This window comes from Balaenoptera musculus, chromosome X (assembly GCF_009873245.2).
Source record: "Balaenoptera musculus isolate JJ_BM4_2016_0621 chromosome X, mBalMus1.pri.v3, whole genome shotgun sequence".
NCBI lineage: Eukaryota > Metazoa > Chordata > Mammalia > Artiodactyla > Balaenopteridae > Balaenoptera > Balaenoptera musculus.
In genome coordinates this window covers 11,330,692-11,358,294 of record NC_045806.1, presented here as the reverse complement: position 1 = coordinate 11,358,294, position 27,603 = coordinate 11,330,692, and the positions used below count along the sequence as shown (strand labels likewise).

The 27,603-nt window shown below is 39.0% G+C and overlaps 1 protein-coding gene across 2 annotated transcripts in view; it reads right to left on the bottom strand.

Annotated features, from left to right (window-relative positions):
* Nucleotides 1–27,603, bottom strand: part of GLRA2 (glycine receptor alpha 2) — a 187,155-nt gene that overhangs the window by 116,311 nt on the left and 43,241 nt on the right. Inside the window, exons 3-4 of one of the 2 annotated variants that reach the window (XM_036840261.1) lie at nucleotides 22,074–22,141; nucleotides 13,810–14,033 (exon numbers count right to left, since the gene is read on the bottom strand). In XM_036840261.1, the coding sequence (XP_036696156.1) occupies nucleotides 13,810–14,033; nucleotides 22,074–22,141 (292 nt within the window). Of the gene's footprint in view, nucleotides 1–13,809; nucleotides 14,034–22,073; nucleotides 22,142–22,236; nucleotides 22,305–27,603 lie in introns of both variants that reach the window. The other variant, XM_036840262.1, reaches the window with a different exon arrangement.

Sequence of the window (27,603 nt, the reverse complement as noted above, 5' to 3'; positions counted from 1 at the left end):
AGTTAATGTTATAATTTTTTACATCAAATATATATTTTAATTTACTTATTTCTCTCCTACGCAAGGTTCTTCCCTTATGCAAGAACCACAAAGGCTACAACTCTCTCTTTTTCACCATCTAAAATAATGCCTTGAACAGATTAGGTATTCAATAAATATTTGTTGAGCAAATGAATGTATCTTCATCCTCAAGCTCTGTGGGAGAACTTAAGGCTTTTATTCAGCAGAAATGGGAAAGGACAAAGGATTTAGAAGAGAAGAAGGGTCATCTGAGCCCACGGGGTGTTGCCAAATTCCCAGACTGGCAAAAGAAGCCAGAAAGCTGGCCTGGCCCTTTCTGTAAGTTGCTAGCATTTCTAGTGGGAACTAGAAATAAGGCAAATCAAGCTGCAGGAAAGCCCGGAAGCCCTGTCCACCTGTCCTTGAGCCTTGCTCAGGTAGCTGGGTCCACGGCCAGGACTGTTCTCCTATTGCTAGAAGCATGCGGACTAATCACTTAACTTTATAACGTCATGGCAGACAGGAGGTTCCTTGACTCACAAAGCAACTACTCGTTCATAAGGCACTCAGTATTAGAAGTGGAAGTCCATTCCCAGCAAAAGATTCTTGAGGGAAAAAAAGCCATTTGAAGAGAAAACGAATTTTCAGGTGGAATTACGAATTGTCATTAGGGATCTTCCTGCTTAAGGCAAAGATTGCCAATGTCCTCTTTTGAGAGAGTTAATTCTGATGGTTATAGTAGCCTGTCTTGTTTGGAAAGGAAGGGTGAAGGGATGCTTCTGTGTTTCAGGAAAAGCAAGAGTCTCAGGCATATTGCTGCTGTTCCTCTGTCAGAGACCATGCTTAGCACACTCTGTGTAGCACACTGCAAACCCTAGCAGTACACAGAAATATCAGAGGGGATAGAACCTATGGTGTTCTTTTAGGATTAAAATACTTAATAAGGAAAGATAAAAATTCAAGTGATGTCGATAGTATTGATAATCATTCTCTGAGCACCTGCTGTAGGTCAGGTGCTCTCATTATTTTGCAGTCATGGAGTACCATCCCACGAGGCACACAGCATTCTCTCTGTCTTTGAGATAAGCACATTGGAGCTCAGAGAGGTTAAGCCGTTTTCCCAAAGTCACAAAACCAGTAAGCAACCAAAGTTAGATTTGAACCCAACCTTAATTGATGTCAAAGTTTATTTATTATTTTCCACTCTACCACGTTTCCTCCTTAGAAAAAGAATCTGTTATCATCCTCTTTTGTCTGTGAAGCTAGCAGAATAGGTTGTAGACCTTTGGTTTTTTCTGCAGGCATCCCGGCTTCCCATGACTTTTCCTTTTAAAAACTCCTCCAGCCTCTCCTGGCCACCTCACAGAGGAGAAGCACCATTGACTGGGGATCTGGGGGCCTGGGTGGTGGACCAGGCTTACAGAGAAAGAGCAATTTGACCTTAACTAAATCTCTGGGCCTCATTCCTCACCCACGACCCCATCCTGCTCAAAATTTCTATGATTCTAAACTGTAAGTGACAGTGACCAGCATGAAGGTTTCCTCTTATAGGTGAATTTCCACTCTTGAATATGATGAAAGCCTTAAGTCCAAATAATAATGCTTCTTAAAATTGGAACTTTCTGGCAGTCTGGGTATATAGGTGAGATATTTGTTGCCCCCATAGGGCTTTGTCATCCAACATCCTAGAGTGCTATCCACTCTTTCTCCAAGAACATAAGGACAGCCTTACTGTACAATGTAGGTCTGTTGACCCTTTCCTGTCAGGTGTACCTGGAAATCTCTAAACCATGTGACATTCTAATGTCAGGGAGATTTGACAGGATGCATCATGTATTGAACAAGAGTGTCCTCCTAACCTACCTAGACCTTAAGTGAAATTAGCGTGGGGCAAGTTAGAAGTCAAGTTAAATGTGCATCACTTTTTTTTTTTTTAAAGATTTTTTTGACGTGGACCATTTTTGAAGTCTTTATTGAATTTGTTGCAATATTGCTTCTGTTCTATGTTTTGGTATTTTGGCCACGAGGCGTGTGGGATCTTAGCTCCCCAACCAGGGATCAAACCTGCACCCCCTACATTAGAAGGCAAAGTCTTAAGCACTGGACCACCAGGAAAGTCCCAAATGTGCATCATTTATACAACTCACACATATGGGGAGAGGGAGGGAAGAGTTAGAGGAGTCATTGGATTAAAAGACCCCACCAGGCTGGTTGTCTGATCAAGATCTCCTTTAGCACCATGGGTTTCAAATTCTGGTGGGCGTAAGTGTCATCCGAAGGGCTTAGTAGGAATGCAGGTTCTCAGGCCCTCCTGAGGAGCAGCTCAGGTAAACTGATGCTGGTCTTGTGGAGCACATTTTAAGAAGCTCTACTTCAGCATGTCCCAAGGGAGGACTTTTATTTACTGTCCCTGTGATGGACTAAAAGGAGAAAAATTTGAAAGGGAAATAGGAAGGGATTGAGAAAGGGGTCTGTGATTTTTCAGTAGCTCTAGCACTCTCTTTGGAAAATATGACTTTCTACTTGAAACCAGGTCCGGACAATGAGGCTCAAGTAGGCTTCTAAGTGATTGGACCGGGGGTAGTGAGACAAGGGGGGTTAATCACGAGCCTCAGTCACCATGGAGTGGCATGCTGGTAAGGTCAAGGCAGTAAAAACAAGGTCAGTTCGTTGGCAACCAAGAATATGGTGGGTGTGGCTAGAAAATTGGGAAAGCTGCTAAGAGGGGTGGAAGGTACAGCAGAGAGGAACCCAGACCAGATGCTTATTAACACACACGAGTGTGCAAAGGTGGACAGTGGAACTGTACTCAGGGCGCTGTCTCTGGTCTCTGACTAGAAAAATCAGCCACTGAGAAATTTCAAAGGAAATTGGGGTGGTGGCTGCAACATTCACTGGATGACCCCCAACTAAAAATTTACAAAAGCTCCTGGTACTGAGCAGGGAGGAGGTCAGAGCGTGCAGGAAGACCAGCTCCAGGTCTTTAGTGAGGAGGGATTCGTGTTAAACAGAACTCCACCTGGGCTGTGATCTAGTACATCCATTTAGCAATTTTTGGCAAGCATTTATTGAGTGTCATGCTTATCAGACACTTGAAATAAGAGTTTCTCTCTTGAAGGAGATCATAGTTTAACATTACTAAGATATTATTAATATATATATGTATATATGTGTGTGTGTACATACATATATTCTTTTAATGGAGTCTATCCCAATAGTTCTGCATTTATTATTCAACTTTTTAAAGTTGTTTTCAAATTCTCATTTAAAGAATCCTTCCAGATTATGTAAATCAGACATAGCTGAACTAAATCAAGTAAAAGGCTTTTCATGACTCCCTTGGGGCCTAGATAAGCGCTCACACTGATTGGGTAGAGCAGATAACCTACCCTTCCAGACCTAGGTCCTGAGAGGGCCCTTTGGGTCTGTCAGGAAAGTATGACTTGCGATAATCACTTGATGATCCTGAATCAAAACTCAAGGTACCCGCGAAAGGATCTTTGTCCACAGAGAACAAAAGTAATTGGTCCAAGTTTGGCTAGGCAGGCAAGGCATGAAATGTGGCTGTGCTTTTTTATATAAGTAAAGGTTGAAAATTCATGGCTGCCAAGTATAATGAGCTAATAGACATTTAGCTAAAGGCTTCCATGACTATTAAGATGCAAATCTAGGGAGAGTATAGTGTTTCAAGTACCCTTAGTCGTTTCCTCCTTTGTGTATATGAGTTGATAGATTCTCAGGTTCCCTACGGATATCCCTGAGAGCAGACTTTGATACTGAGAGTATCAATCGGAAGGATGAACCTAGGTGGATAATGGGGCTCGGAACCCTGTGGCTAGGACACCAGAGAGAAATCATTTTTCCAGTATTGTCTAGGGCTGAAACTAAACCCCAGGTTGGTCGTAAGCTGTGCAGTTAGACTCTATCCCCTTAGTTAATTCCAAATAAATATAAAACCTGTTTTTCCATGTTGACCTTGGGATTTTCAGGAGATGAATGGCAACACTGCTGGTTCATCAGCTGTTCTACTCCTCTCCCCTGATTAAAATGCCAGTGGCTGACTAGGAAGGTCCATGTTTACCAAACATTATAAAGGCATCACAGAAAATACCCATATGCATTGAGCAGTACTAGCTGGGAAGGACAGAAATACAATATCTGCTCCCATCTGTGCCTGGTCGCTTCAGAAAATGTGCACACATATGGTGGGCCCATGTTAATTAAGTCCAAATATGGATTGGATTCAACTTGGAGAGCGACTGATAAATCTGCAGCTAAAACTTTTCCAAATGTTTTGATATTTCCTGAACAAAAATGTTTTGAAGGTGGTGAATGGGAGAGGGCTAAATGGAACACCATCAGAAAGAAGAGCTGAAATTATCAAAGATTCATATAACCAATTCTGCCCACAGTTTAGTTACATTTTAAATTTCAGTCATATCACAGCTAGTATTTATTTATACAACCAAATATTCATGAAGATAAAATGTTATTAGCCTGCACATTAAAATAATGACAACTGACTTGTCCACAGTGACTCTATTGCCTCAGTTCACAGGTATTTAATGGTGACACTGAGGTGAAAAAAGAGGGAATAGCACTGTATAGCAATGTTTTATTTGGGATTATTTTACTTTTGGTGAAAGAGAAAAAGAACAAGTGCTTGTGAACTGCAGATATGGTTTTAAGAAAACCAAAGTAACTTTTCATCTGCTGACAGCTGAGAGCAAAATTGTTACTTTGCTGGTATTTTGCTGCACTAAGACTTCTGCTGTGGTAACTGGCGGAGAGTTGCTGGCCACTGTTTCTGGTGGCAAAGGTTGGAGAGAGAACGGAGTCTCAGTCAGATGATAGGATGGTCCATTCTTGATTAGATAACACTTTGAAACCAAGCACAATTCCTTAGTTGACTCTTAACAAGCAGCTAAAGAGGGGGCCCAAGCCATTATCTGAAAAAAAGATGCAACTGTCACTTCTGCTAGGAGCGATATACCTCCCAAAGGAAGGAAACCCAAGGCACAGAGAGTAGTCATCTGCTTGGGACTCATGGAAGGTGAGTGGAGCCTGAGTGTAACAGGTACTGAGTAAAGAAATGTCCGTGTGTACGGGTTAGGAAGAACGGGGAGAACTGTCTCGCCACTCCCCTCCCCTTATCCTACAGCCAACCCAGGGTGATTATGACATTCACTGAACATTTAGTATGATTCGGGGACTGAGGAAAACTGCAGATCAAAGAAAAAGTAAGTGACTTCTCATGGTCACTTAGTAAGATTGGATTTGAACCCAAGTCCTCCTGAACTTCAGAACTGACATCTGCCCCACCCCCATAGTGTTGTCTTTAATCCCTTAGCTCACTTTTTGCTTTCTATCTTTCATCTAACTGCTCAAATTTAGCAAACTATCTCCACTAAAATGAAACATCAAATAAAACATTTGTTCTCTTGTCCTTGGAAAGGGATGATCAATCCCATATGGGACGGCCTTGCTCTGAGTGTGTGTCACGTGTAGAACTTCACATAATTATATATGTCCTTAATTGTCTTTCAGTGACTGTCCAATGATAAATGTTGTATCAGATGTTGGTTTGTAATTTTAAATACCACAAGCAAGGATAGACTTATTGGAAAGACTGTTGAGCTTTGAGGATAGACGATTTTTTCCCATTTTAAAACGGAGTGTCTTTCCTTTGAATTATGTGCTATGAGAATGCACTAAAGTAATTCATGCGTTTCATAAGAGCCATGGTGATATTATTTGTGTTTATTTTGGGATTAATGCCATCCAGGGAGCCTTTGAAAAGCAGCACTGTGGACCAGGCAGAGGCCCACGTCAACATAAGTTCAGCAGGCTCACCAGGACCTCTGAATTTCCTTTGGCTTCCTGCCACAGGAAAATTCAGGTGATTAATAATGGCAGACTAGCCCTCGAACTCTGCTGGCTCAAATCTACCAGGTGATTTCCTTTAGTCTTACATATCCAGTTAATACTTATCCTAGCCAACCATCTTTGTATAATTGTCTGAAAGTATATAAACCCATAATTCATGAACACATTCTAAAATAATATCTCATGGATACTCCTGCTGGTTGAATCAGAGGGTACAAATGATCTAATTTGCGATTGGGAAATTTCTCAATAGGGAGCTCAGTATTAAGTATTTGTCACGGTGTAAACTATATGTTGACTATAAGGCTGCCTGTTAAACCACAGGTAGTCCCACCTTCCCTACCCCACTCCAAAGTCAGTTCCTCTCCTCAGATATTCAGTTTGGGAGAAAAAGGTTCAAAGATCCAAAAGTAGTTTGAGATAGGCACCTTACAATTCAGAATCTCCTCTTGCTGACTCCCAAACCCTAAGGGACATGAAGGACCCACTCTTATTTCCTCATCCAGAAGGAGTTTTGCGGTTTGGGAAAGAGATCATTTTGAGACTTATTATAGACTTATGACGGAGCTAGAAGGAGCCTCAGACTTCATCTCATCTCCTGGTTCAATCTCATTTTATAGTAAGGAAACCGAGACTCAGAATGATAAACTGATGGGGTTAGAGAGGCTGGTCTTTGAGCCTAGAGGATACAGTAAATGATGGAAGGAGGTGTGGCGCTCCTGATGCCCTAAGCTACCTTCTTGGTATTCTGTTCTTTGCACCATCACCTTCAGAGCAAACTCTAATGAATGTTAATGCAGTGGAAAGTTACCTCCAAATGGAGAAAAACCTACTGGTTGCTATTGCTAGTCCAATCAGGCAAACAGTCAAGGAAAAGTGGTCATGCCGCCTGCCATGTATTTCATTGCATAACCCCCTTTTTTTCCTTCAAACAAGGGTAAAATCCTTACTCTGTTGTGTTTGAACCAGTATTATGCCCTTGAGTGTATGTGTATTTCTGAACCCAATCAGGAGCTCAGCAGAGCTTTCCAGCTCTTTAAGAGAGTCTGTCATGTACAGAGCACACTTTCTAGACTTTAATGCTTCTACCCTCAGACGCATCGTTTTTGAGAACCACTGTCCAAAAGTGCCCCCTCCACACCACTTAGCTCAGCTCCTGCTGAAGCCACCGGCATATATGCATGCCAGCACCTCCCACCCTCCCAACCTTGCTTGCCCTAGGAAGAAGGGAATCGTGGTTTCCCTGGCATTTTCCAGCACTTCTCTGCAGCCTCATTGCTTAATTCTGATGTGGGCGCTTATGTTACAGTCATTAATTACTGCATTAAGTCAAGTCCCAAAACTAATGAGGATTTGGACACAGATTTGGAAAATGAGAATGTAATTTTGCCTGGATTATAGGATATAAAGATAAACATGGTCCAAATATGCACAGAGAGAATAAATCACAGCTTTGCATAGCTGCCTTCTAATAGAAAATATGGGCTTACGTGTCTCATCACAATTGAGAGTAAGATAATCAAAGTATCACCATTGGTAACATTTAGACAGGTCTTAGTTCACTGTGCATTCTATTTTCAGCTCTGACATCTAAATAAAGAATGTTCTTTTTTCCTATGCCATAAAAATCATCCTATAGCTAAAGTTAGAATCTTTGAAGTTCTTGTATCGGGCTGTAGGATGAGTCAAGGGTGGGAGGCTATGTTAGAAAAGTTGGCCTTTTATGTGTATGGATAGAGTTGGTCATTAGACAGGATTATTTGGGGAGCTCTGTTGGATGTCTGTCTAGAAATCTACACCCCACCTACTCTCAGTGGTGCCTGTCATCTATCATCAGAGGTAGAAGGCATGTCAATCCCCAAGAGTTCTCTATGACAACTCAGATACTACTGGGATGGTGGGACACTTAATCATCAACACCTGCAATTATGAATTGAATCAAAAGGAATTAACAAGTAAATCACCTCTAACACCATAAAGGAATAAGTTTCAGGTCAGATAAAGTTTGATGATGAGGGGCACAGGCGTCTTGGTGATGCGGGGTGCTGTTGTGGAGGGTCAATCCCATAACTATTTATTGTTTGGAGAACTCTATGCAGTTGGCAGGTAGCATAGGGTCCCTAGGTACCTGGTCAGTAAAATAAAAAGACACTGAAGGCAAACAATAATGTCCGGAGATCGTAGGAATCTATCCTGGTCAGTTTACTCTTTGTCTTAAAGACTGGGACAGAAAGCACAATCATGAAATTACAAGAAAATACCAAGGGCCCTAGAGTACAGGGCAATGCCACTTTTGACTGTCTATGCATATAGCATAGAGTGTATTCTACTAAAGCTTTTAACCAAATCATCTCTTTTTGAAAGCTGAGGAAATAGAGGTTCAGGGAGAGAACAAATTTTCCCTAGGTCACACAGCTAGTTCTGAGGCCAGAGACCCTAGCCCAAGGGTGTTTGACTCTAAAACCCCAGTCTACTATAGTATCAGAAGGAACCAGGATAACATTCAGCATCATAAGGTTCAGAGTAGGCACCCCGAACCATACAGTGAGCTGAAAACTGCAAGATGAAGAACATCTTGGTGCTGATTTTACACACTGTAAAATTAAACCAGCAACATAGTTTTGGTGACTAAACATATGTCCACTAACTCTGGTGGGATGAAAATGTATTTCATTTTCAAAAATGAAACAAAAACAGTGAGGTAATCCCTCCATCCTTCTAAAAATGGTAGCCATTTGTTTATCATGTTAACAAATGTGGGAAAAAGCGACTGATTTAAGTTGTAGCAAATATGATTTAAGTTATATAAGGAGGAATTTCTGCACAATGTTAGAGTAACTTATTATAAGATCCAAGGAGAGAATATAAAATCTCCTTCTCTGAAGGTCTTTAAAAATAGAGTAAGTTCTCAACAGGTTGCCTGAAGGTAAGGAGTTGACTTAATAACTTTAATGGGTCTTTTCAGCCCTTTAATCCCTGGGATAGTAAAAGTTTTCAGAAAGTAGATATGCTATATAAGCTATACATGCTGTATAAAACTATCAAATGAGCTTCCTATTTGAAGGTCAATTGTGGCATCTTGAATTTAAACAGTCTTTTTAGACATTTGCGAAATTTGAAGATACTTTATATTCTCATCTTAAATCTTACCTTCTTCCTCCACTAGTCCTTTGAAAATTGAGTCCCCAAAAGGTTGGTTCGAAAATGACATGCGTTTGGTGTTGTATTTGTTTGTGTCTTTGGATTTGAGTTGGAGTAAATGAAGAATTAATGTGGGGTAGGAGATGATAGCTCTGAAATAGAAGTCAAGAGCTTTGATTCTTGTCCTAGCTTTCCTATTTATGGGCTCCATTATTTTAGCTCATTTAACTTTTTAAAGAAGTCACTTCCTCATCAGTAAAACAAGGATATTTTGCTCTGTAATACCTTCAATTTAAAAAAAAATCTTATGCTTCTATAAAAGTCAGAGTTTCGGCAGAAAAGTCTCAGAAGCAGTGGGAAGTAAGGGAAGAAAACAAATATTAGCAAAGACATTGTGGACATGTGAGATCAGCTGCTCCTCTTTAAAAACGCTCACCCTCTCCTTTTCTCTTTCATATTGCACACCATAGGTCATGATGCCCTGACTTCTACTACAATTCATTATGCTCGATTCAGTAAATATTGTTTGAGCACTAATATGTATTATACTCAAGGCTCACCTCGTAATTCTACTGTGGATTCAGGCCTTTTAAAGTAATATGAATTTAGAATTTGACTGTCTCTGAAGAGGGTATACAAAGCAAGATGTGTGTCCTTGTTTACACTTTGGTCAAGAATGGTCAATACTTAATGGGGTGGGTCAACAAAAAACTTGAAAACAGAGTAAGATCAAACATATGAGGGAAGTGAATAATTAAAAAAGAAATCAGAGGATAAGTGGACAGAAATAGATTTGACACTTTTTCATCATCAGAGACTATGTCCTGTATCACTGGATAGAAATTTTCTTAAATATTGTTTGAGCACTAATATGTATTATACTCAAGGCTCACCTCGTTATTCCACTGTGGATTCAGGCCTTTTAAAGTAATATGAATTTAGAATTTGACTGTCTCTGAAGAGGGTATACAAAGCAAGATGTGTGTCCTTGTTTACACTTTGGTCAAGAATGGTCAATACTTAATGGGGTGGGTCAACAAAAAACTTGAAAACAGAGTAAGATCAAACATATGAGGGAAGTGAATAATTAGAAAAGAAATCAGAGGATAAGTGGACAGAAATAGATTTGACACTTTTTCATCATCAGAGACTATGTCCTGCATCACTGGATAGAAATTTTCTAACACTGAGCTAAGACCTTTGGTTCCTATTTAAAAGATTTGTTTAAATTTTACTCAGGTGCCTCAGGTGTTTGAATCTGCAGGACATGTATGGATTTCTGGCCTACTGTCACTCCCTTTTTAAATCTTTGTCTTCTGGCAAACAGATATATTACCTCTTGGGAAGTGTGATCTTGCTTGTTATGAAGTCAATGGGCTGCATAGTTCTCTTTGTGTTTTGTTTGGCCATCAAAGCCTTGGGCTTTGGTTTCCATGCAGAGTTAATTCTACCTCTGCTCCTACAAAGCTAAGAAAGCATATAATTTTTCCTGGCTGAAATGCTACCATCCATTTGCTTTAGGTTTCAGGAAAATTCAAATACAAAACATAACCATAGAACATTATTTTTTTAATGTGGACCAATGTTGAAGTAATTATTAAAATGTGTCAGGTGGAGGCAATTCATGAGTTTATCTTTGGTACTTCTGTTGTATGCCTTCCTTCTATCTTTCTTAACTCTCTTCGTCCTATCTGATTTTTCCTCTCAGGCATCCAACATGCTCTTTCTCACTATTCTTCACAGACATTAAACCTACTATCAGAAAGAAAATTTCGTATCAGCTCTTTATGGCTTAGTATGAATTGAGGACAGCGTATTCCCTCTCCTGGGGGTATTTGCATTGTGAACCTGAGAGTTGAAGGAAAGTCCTTACTAATGGAATGTCAGCAAGGACTTTCCAGCACCATTAAGACACCAGAAACTGTACTTTAAACTTGAGTTGGACCTGCAGCTGGGCATATATTAGCACTAATTCCTCCTTACCCTCTAGTTAAATTGAGTCCAGTGACTCAAGTAAACAGGAGTGTGGGTGCCGACCCCCAAATTCTAACAATATTTGAGTCACAGAATTCGTTTGCAAAGTTAGAGCCACTTTTCTTTTCCTTCTTCCCTATTTATTCCTACTACTCAATTTATCTTATGTCTGCCTGCCTTGTTAGACTGGAGCCCTTCCAGGACAGAGACCACATTTTACTCAGCTCTGGATCTCTAGGCCCAGCACAGTGTCTGGCTCATTGAAAACCCTTCCAGGCAAGTAATTAGATTCCTGCAATTCAAATCTGCCAAGAGCTGTGTTTCCCTAAAATGGCGTGCCCAGTTCTCCTACACCAAGGGTCTTTCCCCTGATTTCATAGAATACCCACAATGAAGGGAAAGTCTAAACCAGCCTGCCACAGGACAAACTCCACCCAACCCAAAACAATTGTTGGGGTATTTCAGAGCCTACTGGGAACCAGAGATAGAAGAATTGCCTCTGGATCGAGTCTCGGGAACATTATATTCTTCATGGTTCTAGAATGGAAGGGCCTTTATAGAACAGAAGGAAAAAAAAAACCCTGGTTTTATTTCGGCAGTGCATGATGCCAGGTATTTACTAGAGCAAATGCCACCCAAGGCCCAGAGGGTTAGCTGGAGCAGCTGATACCCTGTGCTGCTTTTTATAACTCTCCTTCCCAGCACCATGCTCTATATATGTCCCATTTCATCAGGTCACATCAACTTAGGTTGTGCCCAATACTGCATCTTACACCAAATGCATCACCATGTGGAATATTCTGTGTTTCCTTAAAAATTTTTATAAAAATAAATGTAAAGTTTCTTAAAAATAAAGTGGGGGAAGCTTCCCTGGTTCTTTGTGGAAGCGGTAACTTTGCCACTCTTTACAAATGAGCAGCCTCTTTTCCTTCCAAAAGACATTGCAGCTATCTGCCATCAGCAAGCTGTGAAATTACTGGGTTAAGAATGGAATATACAGTACAGACCTAAATTGTATATAGAGTTGTGAAATACAGTTTTGGTGGTGGTGAGTCTGCAAACTTGTGAAAATCATTTGCAAAGACACTAGCTGTCTTTTTTTTTTTTTTTTTTGGGTAATAAGATTGGAGAGAAAGGCGGAATTCTCTAAAGGATCTTTAAACTGTCAATATTTATTCAATGTATTCGATTTCTCTCATATAGAATACACTGTCTTGGCCCTTTGGGAGGGGTTACAAAAGATGCAAAATCCGAATATCTTGGCTTTAAAGAGCTTATTATTTAGAAAGAATGTTAACTTAAAAGTGCAAACAGCCATCATTTCATTTATTGAGAACATACTCTGTGTCATGAACTGTGGCAAGTATTTTTATTTACTCTATATCAGGGGTTGGCAAACTATGGCCAAAGAGCTAAATCTAGTCCACCACCTGTTTTTGTAAATAAAGTTTTATTGAAACATGGTCACACCTAATTGTTTGAGTATTGTCTATGGCTGTTTTGTGCTATAATGGCAGAGTTGAGTAGCTCTGACAGAGTTGAGACAGTCTGACCGGCAAAGCTAAAATACTTTCCATCTGCCCTTTACAGAAAATATTTGCTGACCTCTGCTGTATATAATTCATTCTCACAAGAATACTCTGAGATAAATATGGTGTTTCCCATTTTCCAATTAAGGTAACTGAAGGTTATAGCTTATGTAACTTAGTAAGTGGCAAAGCTTCAGTTTAATTCTAGGTTTGTCTGATTCCAAAAGTCTATGTTCTTATGCTATATTTGTGTACAGAAGTAGCCAAAATATGGGGTAGGAAGAAGTCAGAGCCTTACAGATTCACAGAGAAACTATTATTAGAGTTCCAAAAAGGGAGTGATTATTTTGATTGTAGGGTGATAAATATTCTGGAGAAGATCATATTTGAATAAAAAAGCAAAAATGCATCTGAGAAATTTTCTATCCCAAGCTCAAGCCCAAGAAAAGTTAACAGATCAAGATCACATGTTTAGTTAGAAGTAGATCTGGGATTAGAACCAGTTTTCCATTCACTGAGCTCAAAGTATGCTGTCAGTGACGATACTGAGCCATTGAATCTTTGTGTGTGTGTGTGTGTGTTTAAATGCTATAGAATGGCATAATTATTTGAAATGAGAATTTGTATGTTATTCTCAGTGGTAATTGAACGAAAGGGCCTGCACTTCCTTTATTGAACCAATCAAAAACATATTTGTGGGGCTTCCCTGGTGGCGCAGTGATTGAGAATCCGCCTGCCAATGCAAGGGACACAGGTTCGAGCACTGGTCCGGGAAGATCCTACATGCCATGGAGCAACTAAGCCCGTGAGCCACAACTACTGAGCCTGCGCTCTAGAGCCCACGAGCCGCAACTACTGAGCCTGCACACCTAGAGCCCATGCTTTGCAACAAGAGAAGCCACCGCAATGAGAAGTCCGCACACCGCAAAGAAGAGTACCCCCCGCTCACCGCAACTAGAGAAAGCCCGAGCACAGCAACGAAGACCCAACACAGCCAAAAATAAATAAATAAAATAAAATAATAAATAGAAACATATTTGTGCAGATATTTATATGATACCATCACCTACCCACCATCCTACCAAATATATTTTGGTTATGGTGAATTACATTTCTGAGACCATGGGAACCACTGGCACTCTCACCAACTTTAAGTTTAAATAATAAACAAGAGACCACAAAGGATAATATTCATATACCTCTTGCCCTGCAGAATCATGCAGCTCTAGGTCAGGAGAAAAATGGAGAAGGAAGCAGGGGGCAGCCGAAGGAAGCTTACCTGATACTGTAGAGCACCTTGCCATTTTTTGAAATGCGAAGCAACTTGTTGTCGGTGGTGACATCATGGAAGTTGGCCCCCTTCTCATTGGCAAAGAACAAATCTGGTTTCCAAATGGAGTCCAGCATCGATGGGTCTAAGTCCAGAGAATCATCAGGGTACTCGCTGTAAGCCAGCCGTGAATCATTCCACTGTTGTCTCAGAAAAATATTCACTCGGTAGTCCTACAGAAACGCCATGCGTAAGAGTTACTTCTTGCCCACTCTGGCATATTTTCCCCTCACTCTTCTGCCTGATTCGATGCATGCAGTGTTGGTATCTGAGTAAACCCAGCTGTGTATATCTTGGTCAAAATAAACCACTCAATTCTATTAGGAGTGGGAACAGAGGCGAGAAGGAAAGAAGACTTGACCAAACCAGAACACTAATGGAACGAGTTGAGCTGGTTGAATTTTTGTTTCATTTAATCATTCTGGGAGGAAATAATACTAACTCAATCTGATTTTGCTGTAGAAAAAGGTAATGATAAGTACAGGAGTCAGTCTGTGATGGCAGATTGTCAAATAAAACCGATTCATTTTCCAAATCAGAAATGACATGATCTCTATTTTCGATCTGCTCAGATGCTCTGGGCAGAAGAAAACCCACTCTGTAATTTTGGTAGTAGAAATCTTATCATAAAACTCTGACATGATGGGGCAATATTTTTTAAATTCATCAACATAAATATTAAGATGGTTCATGTTGACAAGATAATTCCCTTACAGCTACTTACTTTTGAAATTCTTAAATATTTTATCATTTCTCTGAATGGGTTGTATCTACAGTAGTCAACTGGATGCTTCATCAAAACAGAAATCTTTTTCATGTTTTCCTAATCTGAGCACCTTTTGATAAAGGTGTGCCTCCCTGTGGGAGCCTCAGGTACACCCTGTCATTCCCACTTGGCATGGGAATTTTCTTCTGTGCTAATGAATCAGCTTGGGACAGTAACTTCTCTTCAGAGGATTTCTACTCAAAGGTCTTTAGGTTCATGGAAACTGTTGCTTCGCTTGACAGAGCAGACCCAATAAAGGCTTCAACAGTATTCCCTAGTCAAGCAGGACTATGGTTCAGAGCTAACAGTGGTCCACATCTGCCACTGTGATCATTTAGGGTGATATATACTCATCCCATCTTACTCTCTTTCCTTTACCTTTTTCACCTTCATTTGCTTTGTCTCCACATCTTTGTTTGGGCACCTGGATTTTGAGTCATTGTTTACTTTTCTCTAACAGTGACCAACATGTCCTCGGTTTGCCTGAGAACTTTCCCGTTTTAGCCTCAGGTAAAAACAAAGCTTTCAGGGAACCCACTCAGTCCTAGGCAAAACTCAGATGGTTGGTTACTGTATCAGGTACAATGGAGACCACCTCGGGTTGGTCGGTTTTGGTTAATCCCTTTAGAGCCAAAAGAAAATCTGTAAGTAAGTTATAAAGATCAGGGTGTATGGAAGAGAACTTCAAATCCAGTTCCTTCTGCTTATTACTAAACTCCACAAATTCCCATGACTTTCCCCCCCCCCCAAATACAGCCATCCTGACGATCAGGCTGATAGAGTATTTTGGAAGTGGCAGTTCTTAGAAAGAGTGCCCAGTGTGGGTTTAAAGAATGCTAATAATCAAGTAGTTACTAACTTCTGAAAATCAGTCATCAGAACCCAGCTTATTAGGAAAAGCTGAAATATTAAAAGAAATAACCGTACGTTTCTTTGTTGTACAACATAAGGACTTTCTGACTTGGAAAATTTTATCAGCTGACTTTTATTTGGGATTATACCAGGCTTGCACAGCAAATTCCCAGACCTAAGAGGGTGCTGTTGTGAGGCCAGCCAGGCTTCCATCCCATTCTGTTTGCTCACTGGCTTCCCCCTCCTTCCACGAGTGAGCCAAGAGAATGGCAGAACCTCAAAGTTCTCCCCATCACATATTTTGCATTTTGGGGATTGTCCAAAGGGACCAGAGGGTAGTAACTGGAAAGAGATTACCAGTTCAGTGTTTCATAGGCAACAGGAGTGACTGGAACCTTTGGAGTTTTGTGTGAGTAAAGAGTGGGAATGTGTGATTTGTAGAAAATCAAAACAGGGGCTATTGAAAATATAATAATCCAATTTGCATATAAATAGGCACTGGATAGATCAGCTGTGAGATTTTCTTAAGGTTTCCTGAAGGAAAAAAACGCAGTGTCTCCACTGTGTGACATCTACCCCTTTTATTTCCCTTAGGGTGGGAACCAATTATCCTTCATAAAATTTTGTGTGTGGGGGTCTATGAGCTTGTTTCAGTAGGAGAGAAGAGGATGTCATCTCTTAGCCAATTCTGGAGGTAGAAAAACTCTAAGTATAAGAAGTAATGACAGTTGGAAATAGCAGAGGTGAATGGGTTAAATTTCTTAGGCCATTGGGAGGCCATTGAGGCCCCCCACCCAAGAAGGAAACATAGAATGGGAGAGGCTATAAGACGCCAGATAGCGAGCATTGGGCAGCAAAATCACCAGGACAACATCGTCGCAGTCCTCCTTTGAACCTGAGAATGATTTAAAGATGCATTTTGAGAGACTCTAGAGAATATTACATTAGTGACATACAATATAAAAACATTGACCTTTTTTTAAAAAAAAATCTCAATATAAAATTTCCCAGCTAATGTATTAATACATCTTTTTAAAAAGTCTTTCCCACAAGTATTCTTCTCCAGTGTTTCCTGCTTTTCTGTTTTGAATTTTATATATTTAAAATAATAAAATAGGTTCTCCCAATACCAGAACTTTAAAAAGAGCACTGAATCTATCTTATCACAATAGAACCATTAAATATCTAACAGTTAATTTAAAATAAATTAATTAGCCTATTCGTAAGCAAGAATAAGTGGAAAAGTTAGAGGAGAAAATACATTTTACGCCACAATGACAGGAATTATATGAAACAAGACTTTTATTAGATATTTTGGGAGTATTTGTTCTTTATAATGTATAGGAATTAAAATTTTCCATAATTTTGTTCATGATGCTATACATTATTCCAAAATAAATGGCAACCCTTAAAACCTTTAAGAGTAGAAAAGGACACCCAAGGATATAGAGAAGTAGATAGCCAAAGAAAAGATTTTCCGGGGCTGTGCCTCTGTAATTCTTTCAGTTCACTATCATTTTCAATGTAGGGTACAAATTTGACGCATGATTTATCTATGCATCACCTCTGTTTATTTACAGATAGGTTTATTCTCTCAAGATATTCCAAACCACAGGAGATAGTTATATTGCTCTGTAGCCTTTCTTTGTCTTTATTTTTGCTTCTAGGTTTAATGAAATATTAAAGAAGTAAGTATTAAGAGACATGCTTAAGTGTAGACTGAATTTGCTTTTATACTGCCTTCTCTCTCCAGAGACAGATTCTACTTCAAATAAATGACGTATTTCCTTGTATTAAAATTTGTTTTCCTATGATTGACCCTCTGGGTACTAGATTAGGTAATGGAAACATTCAAATTAAAAAGTGTGTGTGTATGTATATATATTATATATATATATGTGTATATATATATATATGTGTATGTGTGCACATGTGTATGTGTGTAAATACATACACATATCTTTTATTTTTTCAAAAGCTATATGTAAGTCATAGAATCTTTATTATATTCTTAACACAGTTTATAAAAGTACCTATATTCCATACTGTTATTTCATATCAAATTTAGAATTTCTAAAGTTTTACTTTTCTTGGTACCTTCTAATTCTATGCCCATTGCCACAAAGATTGTTTCCTTAAATTGAATTATTTTGTTACTATTATATTTAGTGTAGCATTTGTACATAGAGATTGCCACTCTGTCTCATAAATATTGTTATTAAACTTTACTACTACTCTCTTTTTATTTTTATAGGTATACATTTTTCAATCCAGTTATGTTATAAAGTCATTAGAGACAAAGATATGCTTTGTGGATTTCCCACAGACCTATATGGCACTTTAGTTTTAACTTCTAGCTACACTGCAGTGAAGTTTTCATCATCTTGAGTCTGTGCTAGCTTTGAATATGGGAAGTTAGCTTTGAATTTGAAATTATGGGAGGGGAGACAGTTGCTTTATGATGAATCCAGGTTTTAACATTGCATTGTTAATTTAGAGACCAAGGACACCTTATATCTCAGATTAACAAAATGTTAGGTAGATTCTTGGTTCTCCCTTAAAAAGTCAGAAATAAGGAATGTAGCTACCTGCTATTCCTGGTAAGTTAGCATCTCCTTATGAGTTGCTTATGCACCTATAGAATGAAAGGGAGCCTGTAATGTCATTCCAGCAGTTACAGCATAGCCTGCATTCTCCTAAGGGGCTATCTACACCTTATCCAGTTCTTTAGGAAAGTGATTTCAGATCGGAGATAAAACAACTCTTCACCCTGTAGCGGTAACCAGCAGAGCATGTGGAATTTGGGGAAGAGTTTGGGGAGCTGGAATCATATTCTGGAGATGCTCTCCAAGTGGACACGTTTTGTACACTTTCAGCTCTTTCTACCCCCTTCCCCCTATTGCAGTCTCTCAATATTAAATGAGGAAAGGGTCTGAGTCTGCTGCTGTAGCATGGGGAGTGTTCCAGCACCCATAGGTCCAAATCACACTCTATTCACCCACATCCTTCCAGGCAGTCATTTGGAAGCTTTGAGGAGACTATCTCTTCTCCATTTTCTGATGGCCCAACCTTGGGGACAGCTGTATGCAGATGGCATGCAAATACTCTTGACCTTTACTGACATTATCGATATTCCCAAACTATGCCTTTATAGTAGGAAGGAGGCGGTTGCAAATACACTCCTCATCCTGTAAATTCACTTGCCATCACTAGCTAAAGGAAAAGGGGAAAGAAAGAAAAGGAAATGGTAAACTGACGTTCCAAAACTGAAAGGTAACCTGTCTCATCATACATCCCTTACTGGTCTTCTGAGTCTTTTGGAATCATAAGAAAAAAAAAAAATTGTTCCACTGAATACTTTTAACACAGGGTCAGCTAGTAATGAACATCACCAGGTCCCTGTGACTCTTAATGAACAGAAGTACATATTTTGAAATAATGTGCATGATCATAATGATCCATAAAAATATTCCTTAGAATAACACAAATATATTGTCCTGTGAGCACAGTCTTTAAACACTAACATACCAAAGGAGTAAGAGGCAATACTGTGTCTGTAAGTGAGCCTAATCTTTGTGGGCAGTTAGTACCAGCAGTAATTTAGTGGGATTTTATCAAACATAAGAGGGCAGAGTGGATAGAACCAAAAGAAAGTCATATCACATTCTTAAAACAGATAATTACTGCCTCTTATTTAGAAACAAACATCCAAACTAAATTCTTCAATAGTGCTATCAAGGGTCGTGGGATAAGAGTGGGACATGAGGGAAGAGTGGGAAATCAACATGTTCAGAAACTCAAAATTCTGAGACATTCTTGGAAAATAATCATTCCAGAAAACATAGAGAAAGCAAAACTATTATCCCCCCCCATAGCACTAATCAACGTCCTCAATGACTACATATATTACTGTGCATAAAACCTAAGGGCCTGATGTCTTGACTCCAACTAAAGACAGTTCAAGAAAGAATCTGTTTCTGTTTAACTTTTTTGACCATTTTTTTGAGTCACATTTTGTGAGAATATTTGTGGATGGTAGAATCTCAGGGTTTTGGTAAGGGAAGCTCAGGCTGTGATGACACTCTGTGGGTACATCAGGTAGCTCCCCAGGCAGGGCCTAAGGGGTCTGGGAAAGTAAGACCTTTTCAAGGTGGAGTAATTCTTATGTTCTTATGAGCCCCTGAATAATGTCCATTTTAAATAGTGGTGCCTTAGATCCCGGAGTTGGCAACCTATGGCCTGTGGGCCAAATTTGGCCATAGCCTGTGTTTATAAGTAGTTTTTTTTGGAGTACAGCCACACCCATTTGCTTACTATTGTTTATGGCTGCTTTTATGCCAAAAGGGCAGAATTAAGTAGTTGTGACAGAGACTGTCTGGTCCTCAAAGTCTTAAGTATTTACTGTCTGGGTTTTTAGAGAAAAATGTTTGCCAGTCCCTACCCTACATGACATGAGGATTTATTCTTTGGTTTAAGCATGGTAGAGTTTCAAAAAACATTTTTTTTTTTTAGTTTCACACAAAAGCCATAATTGAAGAAAATAAAAGATATTTTTTAAAAGCCAAATTCAGTTTGTCATTACATCAGAAGCTAAGAAATAGAAGAAGCACAATACACATCATTCTTCTGATCATGCGATTCAATACGTCTCATACAGCAGAATAGACAGGCTGTTGATATTACACTTGGACAACGATTTCCAAATTTTCGCATAGGAAACACGACAAAGGACACCTTAATAAGTGGCCATGAAGCACCTAAGCAGCCCATTTATTAAACACCTTCAGTAGCTCTTAAAGACACAGGAAAGCAAGGATATCCATCGTTTCCATTTTCATCTCCTTAAATGTTTAGCTTTTTCTTGCATTAATGAACACTGAAAAGGTGCACATTTACATTTTTGATTGAGGGTAAAATGCAATGAGGAGATTTAATCAAAGCAACTTAAGGGTCTAATTAATGCAATCAGCGTTAGGTCGTGCAAATATTGTCATTGAATGCCATCGTGTAAAGCTGGTGATAGTGATTTGGGCGTCTGGAAAATTTGCCCCTCTGTTACCAGGATAAAACCAGGAGGGGAGAGACAGAAACTGAATGCCAAGTACAGAGTTGGAGTCTTCTTTCCATGTTCAGCTTTTCTTATGAGTCATTTAATAACCCTATCAAAACTACCCTGGTTGGGTAAAATTCTTAATGCACTACATACTGTCAAAGCCCCAAAAGTCTCGTTTCTGGACAATGCTGTGTCAGAATAATATTAAAACGGGTAGTGGAGTTGCATTATGTCTGACTTGCCAGTGGAAAGGGGTGATAAGAGGTAAATTATTCTTTTCTAACATCAAGGACACCAAAAAGTACAGTAATTTGTTAAACACAATCCTGGTAGCCTAAAAGAGAGAATTCATAAACACAGGGGAACACTATTTTTTACTTCTCAATGACATTATGCTCATTATTTCACTTCTTGAGTGTTTCTAGGACATCGGCCACCATAGTAGTATAGTCAAGCTCAACTATAGTTTATTTCGATCTCATCCAATAATATGGCTGTATACTTTACATAGTACTGAAAATTTGAACCAGCCAATTGACTTAGGACTTAAATTGCATGGGGGCCAAGAAAATGTTTTACCCAAAATGTAATCTCCACACAATAGCCTAGCACTGTAAGTCTACTGATCTAATAGGCTGTGTCACAGGCAACAACACCATCTTGACACTGATAAGGAATCTTGGTGGATTTTACAGTATCTGACATCTTTTTCATATATGTGAAACATGTCTGCCCTTAGAGTGTGATGGGTTTTTATTAGTTTTTTATGTTTATGTTTTTCTTTTTTTGGAAAAGCCATGCATGTGATGTAATTGCTTTGGACTTGGAACAACTTTCTATTGCCACCAAATTGTGTGTGTGTGTGTGTGTGTGTGTGTGTGTGTGTGTGTGTGTGTGTGTTCATTGTAAGATCAGCTCCTTGGCGTATATCTTAAATCAGTGGTCCCCAACCTTTTTGGCACCAGGGACCAGTTTCGTGGAAGACAATTTTTCCATGGACCGGGGGCGGGGTGGGGGTGGGGGATGGTTGGGTGGTTCAGGTGGTAACGCGAGCGATGCGGAACGGCAGATGAGGCTTCGCTCGCTAGCCCGCCACTCACCTCCTGCTGTGCGGCCCCATTCCTAACAGGCCTCAGACCGGTAACAGTGCGAGGCCGGGGGGTTGGGGACCCCTGTCTTAAGCGTAGCATGTCTGAGGCTTGATTATGTTAAAACTTCCCATTATATGAAAAATATCTCCCAAACTTTGAAATTTGTATTTCTGAAACATTGGAGATGCAAATATTTAAATATCCTTAACTATAAACCATGCTTAATACTGATAATTCTACCTAAATCTAACTGAACATCACGTGTTTCCAAAATTTCTCTGGCATGATGGATAAAAGATTATTGAATTTTAAATAAATAACTAATTGTTTTCTAGAGGTGAGTGAACTTGGAAATTGGCACTCAGTAAATGTCCCACAAATATACAACAGTACTCTTTGATCGCATATCCCATTCCTTCACACGATGGCTTCAGTGCTCAGTCCCACTCACCATTGTAGTTTCTGCTATTGACCCAAAGCTGTTGATAAATATGTTGCAGGTAACATTTACAGGAGGCCCTGCAAGTTGAACAATAAATAGAAAATTTGACAGGTTGTGTTCATGGCATAATCAAGTCACGTTTTTCTCTTGCCAGTGGCGTTGTAGCACTTACCATGGTGGTTTCTGTGACTGATCCAAAACTGTTGATAAAAATATTGCAAGTAACGTTTACTGGAGGACCTGCAGAACGCAATAAGAATGTTGCAAGAGACATTGAAGCAAAAATACAGCTCCATCAACATCTGTGCAAATGACTAGAGATGTAAACAAAATTAAAATGATGGTGAGATTGCAAAAAAAAAAAAAAAAAGTTTTACCCAGAGAGGTTAACAGTGATAGCATTCCCACTAGCATTTCCAATAATGACAGTTATGCAATGACAACTTACCCTGAAGAGTTTTGGATTTGGAAAATATAAGCTGAAGACTATTAAACGGAATTCACTGTCAATAGTTGCTATCAAAATTGCCTTTTGGGTGGGTGACTTTCTTTGACCTTAGGCTCATCAACATTGTAGATGTCAACAGTAGGCGCCCATGGTAATGAAATAGCCCACGTTTATGAGTTTAAATGGAGCTGCGTTTTGAACTGTGGATGGGTCAGGAATATCCACCTCCTTTTGTGTGATACCCTTTAAATCAGTGGATCTAGTTTGATTCTCTTGATACCTCTGAATTTACCCTATTCCTTCTTTATATCCTGTGACCACCCCCCCCAATGAAAAATGATGCACAGAAATACAAAATCAAAGAAAATTAGCTCATTTTAAGAAACAAACACAGCAGTGTCACTTAATGTCCAGACTGTTGCCTCAGTAAATATACTGTAAAGAAAGATTTATTAATCCTAGATATGCTGTGAACAAAGAGCCTACTTTTTCCTCCAGAGACGGAGGGACTAACTCTCTTTCCTCTTGCCCTTTGTCTCTCATCCAAGCACTAACCAGGCCTGACTCTGCTTAGCTTCAGACATCAGGTATAATCAGACGTGTTCAAGGGGTATGGCCACAGACTCTTTGCCCTTTGACAACAGATAAATCACTTTCTGATGACTTCCAGTTTCATGTTATGCTGAGCAATATGTTTATTGCCCTCATGTAGTTTCCCCATAATGCTTTCTGAGATTAGAAATGGTTCATACTGCCATGAACTGTCTATTCACTCACTGCTTTCCCCTGTGGAAATTTGTCTCTTTTCACTTGACAAAGGCTCAGCAACCTGGTGCAAGCTACACCCCAGTTGGCTCAGTACCCAACAAGTCGGTAGGATCTGAATGAGGAGGAGTTTGACTTGAGGCCTCCCTCAAAGGCTGGTAGTAAAACACAGCTGTGGCCACACTTGAGTGCCATGTTTTTACTTCTACAAGTCCACGTTGAGTTCTCAAAATGAGGAAAGGAAAAGGGCTCAACAACTAATGTACATCCCCAGGCAAGGACTTTTGGTAAAAGAAGGAGCAAGGAGTTTGGGTAAAAGAGATGTATTGAGCTGTTTTTCTTTTTAACATAACTAACTTTCTGTTTTTAGTGAAAAAAAAATGTGTTTATTTTTAAAGAAGTGTTTGTAGGCATGGAATCATAGGCACCACCATATTACCAAAACATTTTCAGCCTGCATCTTTGAAATATTCCATCTTTTAGTTCATCCCTCTGTTATTCAGCATCTGCCAAATTGACTTCTTCTCCATGGTCACTTCCTACTCTGCTTGATTTTGTTTTTCTGTTTTGGTTACTCAAAACAAACAAAACAAAGCAAAACAAAAAACAAAAAGAGTCTCTTTCTTGGCCATAGAATTTTATTCTATAACAAATATATTCTTCTGCTAATACGAAATAAATTAGACAAGGTAGAGGCATGTCATGAGAAATTGTGTATCTTTGCTTTTTTTTCCTCTCTTCACAAGAAAATATTTCCTTTTAGATGGTCCAATTCAGGATGGAAAACTTTCATGAATTTTTATATGCAAGACAGAAAATGAATGATGTGGGAAAAGAAACAGGAAAGAGAGAAATGTCATCTTAACAGGAAGAATTTGAAAATCCAAATGTAGGTTGTCCTGTACTGTACATTATCTGATTGTCTGGCCTCCCCACCTGGCTTGAAACCAATTAGGAGGCTGGGTCCTACCATCATATATCTGTTTTTAACCTTCCCAGTAAATGACAGTGTGAGTATATTGCTAGAATTCAAAATATTTTTTAAGCCACCACATATTGACACACTGTACTAAGCACATTAAAAAAATTACCTAGTTTAATCCTCACAAGAGAGGAATTGTTTTACTGCTCCAATAAATATTTTCAGATGAGGAAACTGGGGGTTAGAGAGGTTAAGTGACTTGCTTAAAGTCATGCCACAGTAATTAGAGAAGCTGAGACTCAATGTCTCATCATTCTGACTCCCAAAACCTAAACTTTCAACCACTTTGCTGCACTGGATTCATTGCATAATATCCTCTGACCTGCCAGCCATGGTATTTCCCATTGGTTTGTACATTTCTGGGATAATTTAATCCTTTACATCTGATCGCTTCAATCTTGGGCATTGCCTTAAGGTTCATTTGCATTTGGATATAAAACCTTGGGAAGAAAAAAAGTAACTTTTTTTGATAAGGGATTAGCACATGCGTATAATAAGAGCCCACATATATTAAAACCTCGCTGCATGCCAATGAGTGCCTTATTTCATTCTTCAGTAATTACATGCTTCCATGTCCCCCATTTTATGGATGAGGAAACTGAGGCATAAAGGAAATTCATTAATTTTCCCAAGATCACAGAGTTTGTAAGAGGCAGAAACTGCCTAACTTTAGGGACACCTTTTTAAACTACAGGGATGGAATGCCTGAGGCCAATAGACTCATTCTAAGGATAGAAGTTACCTAAATATGGGAATATGCCTGCAAGTTCTTTGGGTTGAATGATAGAATTGTTTTTCACTTTTAAGAGTTATCCTGACATGTGCCAGCACAACCTTCCCTCTGTGTTTTAGCCCAATAATCTGCTAAGGTGTTCTAATTAACAAGAACACATTCTTAGATGTGAGCACCAGCGAATGAATGTGTTCTATAAACTGCAGAAAGAGTTAACACTAGTTAACCTCATCTAATTGATTGATCAGCAAAGATATTCCAAAGTGAATTGGATGAGAATTTGACTGGGAAGAAGAATTATGTAGACATCTAATCTCTCATATCCCTATCCTCCCCTCCCTCCCTCCCTTCCTTCCTTCCTTGTCTCCTCTCTCCCGTCTACCCTCTCTCCCTCCCTCTTTTCCTTTCTTTCTCACTCTCTTCCTTTATTTTTTGCCTTATTCTTATGAGAAAGAACAACCTTGCCATAACTCAAGTATAAATGGAAGTAAAAAATATATTTAGAATACTTCATAGGGATTTGGAAAAATGGCTCCCCTCCCTGACCCCCAGCACAAGGTATAACAAGCCTCATCCCATACTGATCCTCTTTGTTGCTAAATCTCTCTCTCAGACTCTTCTTTGGAGTAAGGCATTTGTTTTGGTAACCCAAGTAAAGTTACAGTTATGCTACTTGAGAGGGATAATAGAGTTATTGATTATTGCTCATTAACATCTTCAGTTTTGGATCAATTGATCAAATTCACCGTAAGAGGGAATAGGATCACTGTGAATAGTGCATCGTAACTATTGTATCCCCTGCTACTCAAAGCGGGGTTGGAAGATCAGCAGAATCAGCACCGCCTGGGACCTTGCTGGTCCCAGAAACTCAGGCCCCATTCAAGTCCTGCTGAAGTGGTCTGCACTTTAACAAGGGGGATTTGTTCCTGCAGATCAATTTTTTCTCCCTTTCAAGATCAAAATCATTTCTTTGTTTCATTCAGTCTTTCATGAGTGTTCCTTGAAATGTTAACTCTAGTCCATTAATAAAACTTCTAAGGTCAAACCCAAAGTTGTGCAACCATCACCACTATCTATTTATAAAACTTTTCCATCACTTCAAACAGAAACTTTGTAACCATTAAGCAATAGTGCCCCATACTTCTCTCTCTCCAGCCCCCCCGGCAACTTTTAATCTACTTTGTGTCTCTATAAATTTGTCTATTGAAGATATTTCATATAAGTAGAATCATACGATATTTGTCCTTTGTGTCTGGCTTCTTTCACTTAGCATAATGATTTCAGGGTTCATCCATGTTGTAGCATGTATCAGAACTTCTTTTTTATGGCTCAGTAATAATCCATTGTATATATACTACATTAAAAAATTTTTTCTGTTGGTGGACACTTGGGCTGTTTTCAACTTTTGGCTATTGTCAGTAATGCTGCAATGAATTCTTTGAGTTTCTGCTTTCAATTCTTTTGAGTATATATCTAGGAGTGAAATTGCTGGGTCATATGGTAATTCTGTGTTTAACTTTTTAAGGAACTGCCATGCTGTTTTCCACATTGGCTACACCATTTTACATTGCCACAAGCAATGTATAAGACTTCTAATTTTTCCACATCTTCACCAATGCTTACTTTCCATTTTTTGATAATTGGTATCCTAGTAGGTGTGAAGTGGTTTTGAATTTCATTTCCCTAACGACTGATGACATTGAGCATCTTTTCATGTGATTATTTGCTATCTTCTTTGGAGAAAAGTCTATTTTTGTATTGGGTGGGTTGTCTTTCTGTTGCTGAATTGCAGGAGTTCTTTATATATTCTGGATATTAAACCCTTCTCAGACATGTAATTTGTAAATATTTTCTCCCATTCTGTAGATTGTCTCTACTCTTTCCTTGTAATGTCGTTTGACACCCAAAAGTTTTTAGTTTTGATGAAGTCCAACTTACCTATTTTTTCTTTTGTTGCTCATGCTTTGGTGTCATCAAAAACAAACAGACATTCAGCTGCCAAATCCATGGTCATAAAAATTGACTCCTGTTTTCTTTTAAGAGATTTATGGTTTGAGGCCCTATATTTAAGCCGTTGATTTATTTTGAGATAATTTTTGTATATGATGTGAGATAGAGGTCCAATTTCATTCTTTTGCATGTAGAAATCCAGGTGTCCTAGCCCCATTTGTTGACGACTGGTATTTCCCTCACTGAATGGACTTGCTACCCTTGTCAAAATCAATTGGCTATAGATGTATGGACTCTCAGTTCTATTCCATTGGATAGAACTGATGTTTATGCTGATGTAAGTACCACACTGTTTTGATCACTGTAGCTTTGCTGTAATTTTTGAAATCAGGAATTGTGAACCCTTCTAGTTTGTTCTTCTCTTTCAAGATTGTTTTGGCTATTCAGGGCCTCTTGCAATTTCATATGAGTTTGAGGATTGGCTTTTTCAATTCTGCAAAAAAAAAAAAAGGCTGTTGGAATTTTTATAGGAGTCATATTGAATTATAGATTGCTTTGCATAGTATTTACACCTTATCAATATTAAATATTTCTTCCCATGAACATGGTGTGTCTTTCCATTTTTTAAAGTCTTCTTTAATTTATTTCAGCCATGTTTTGT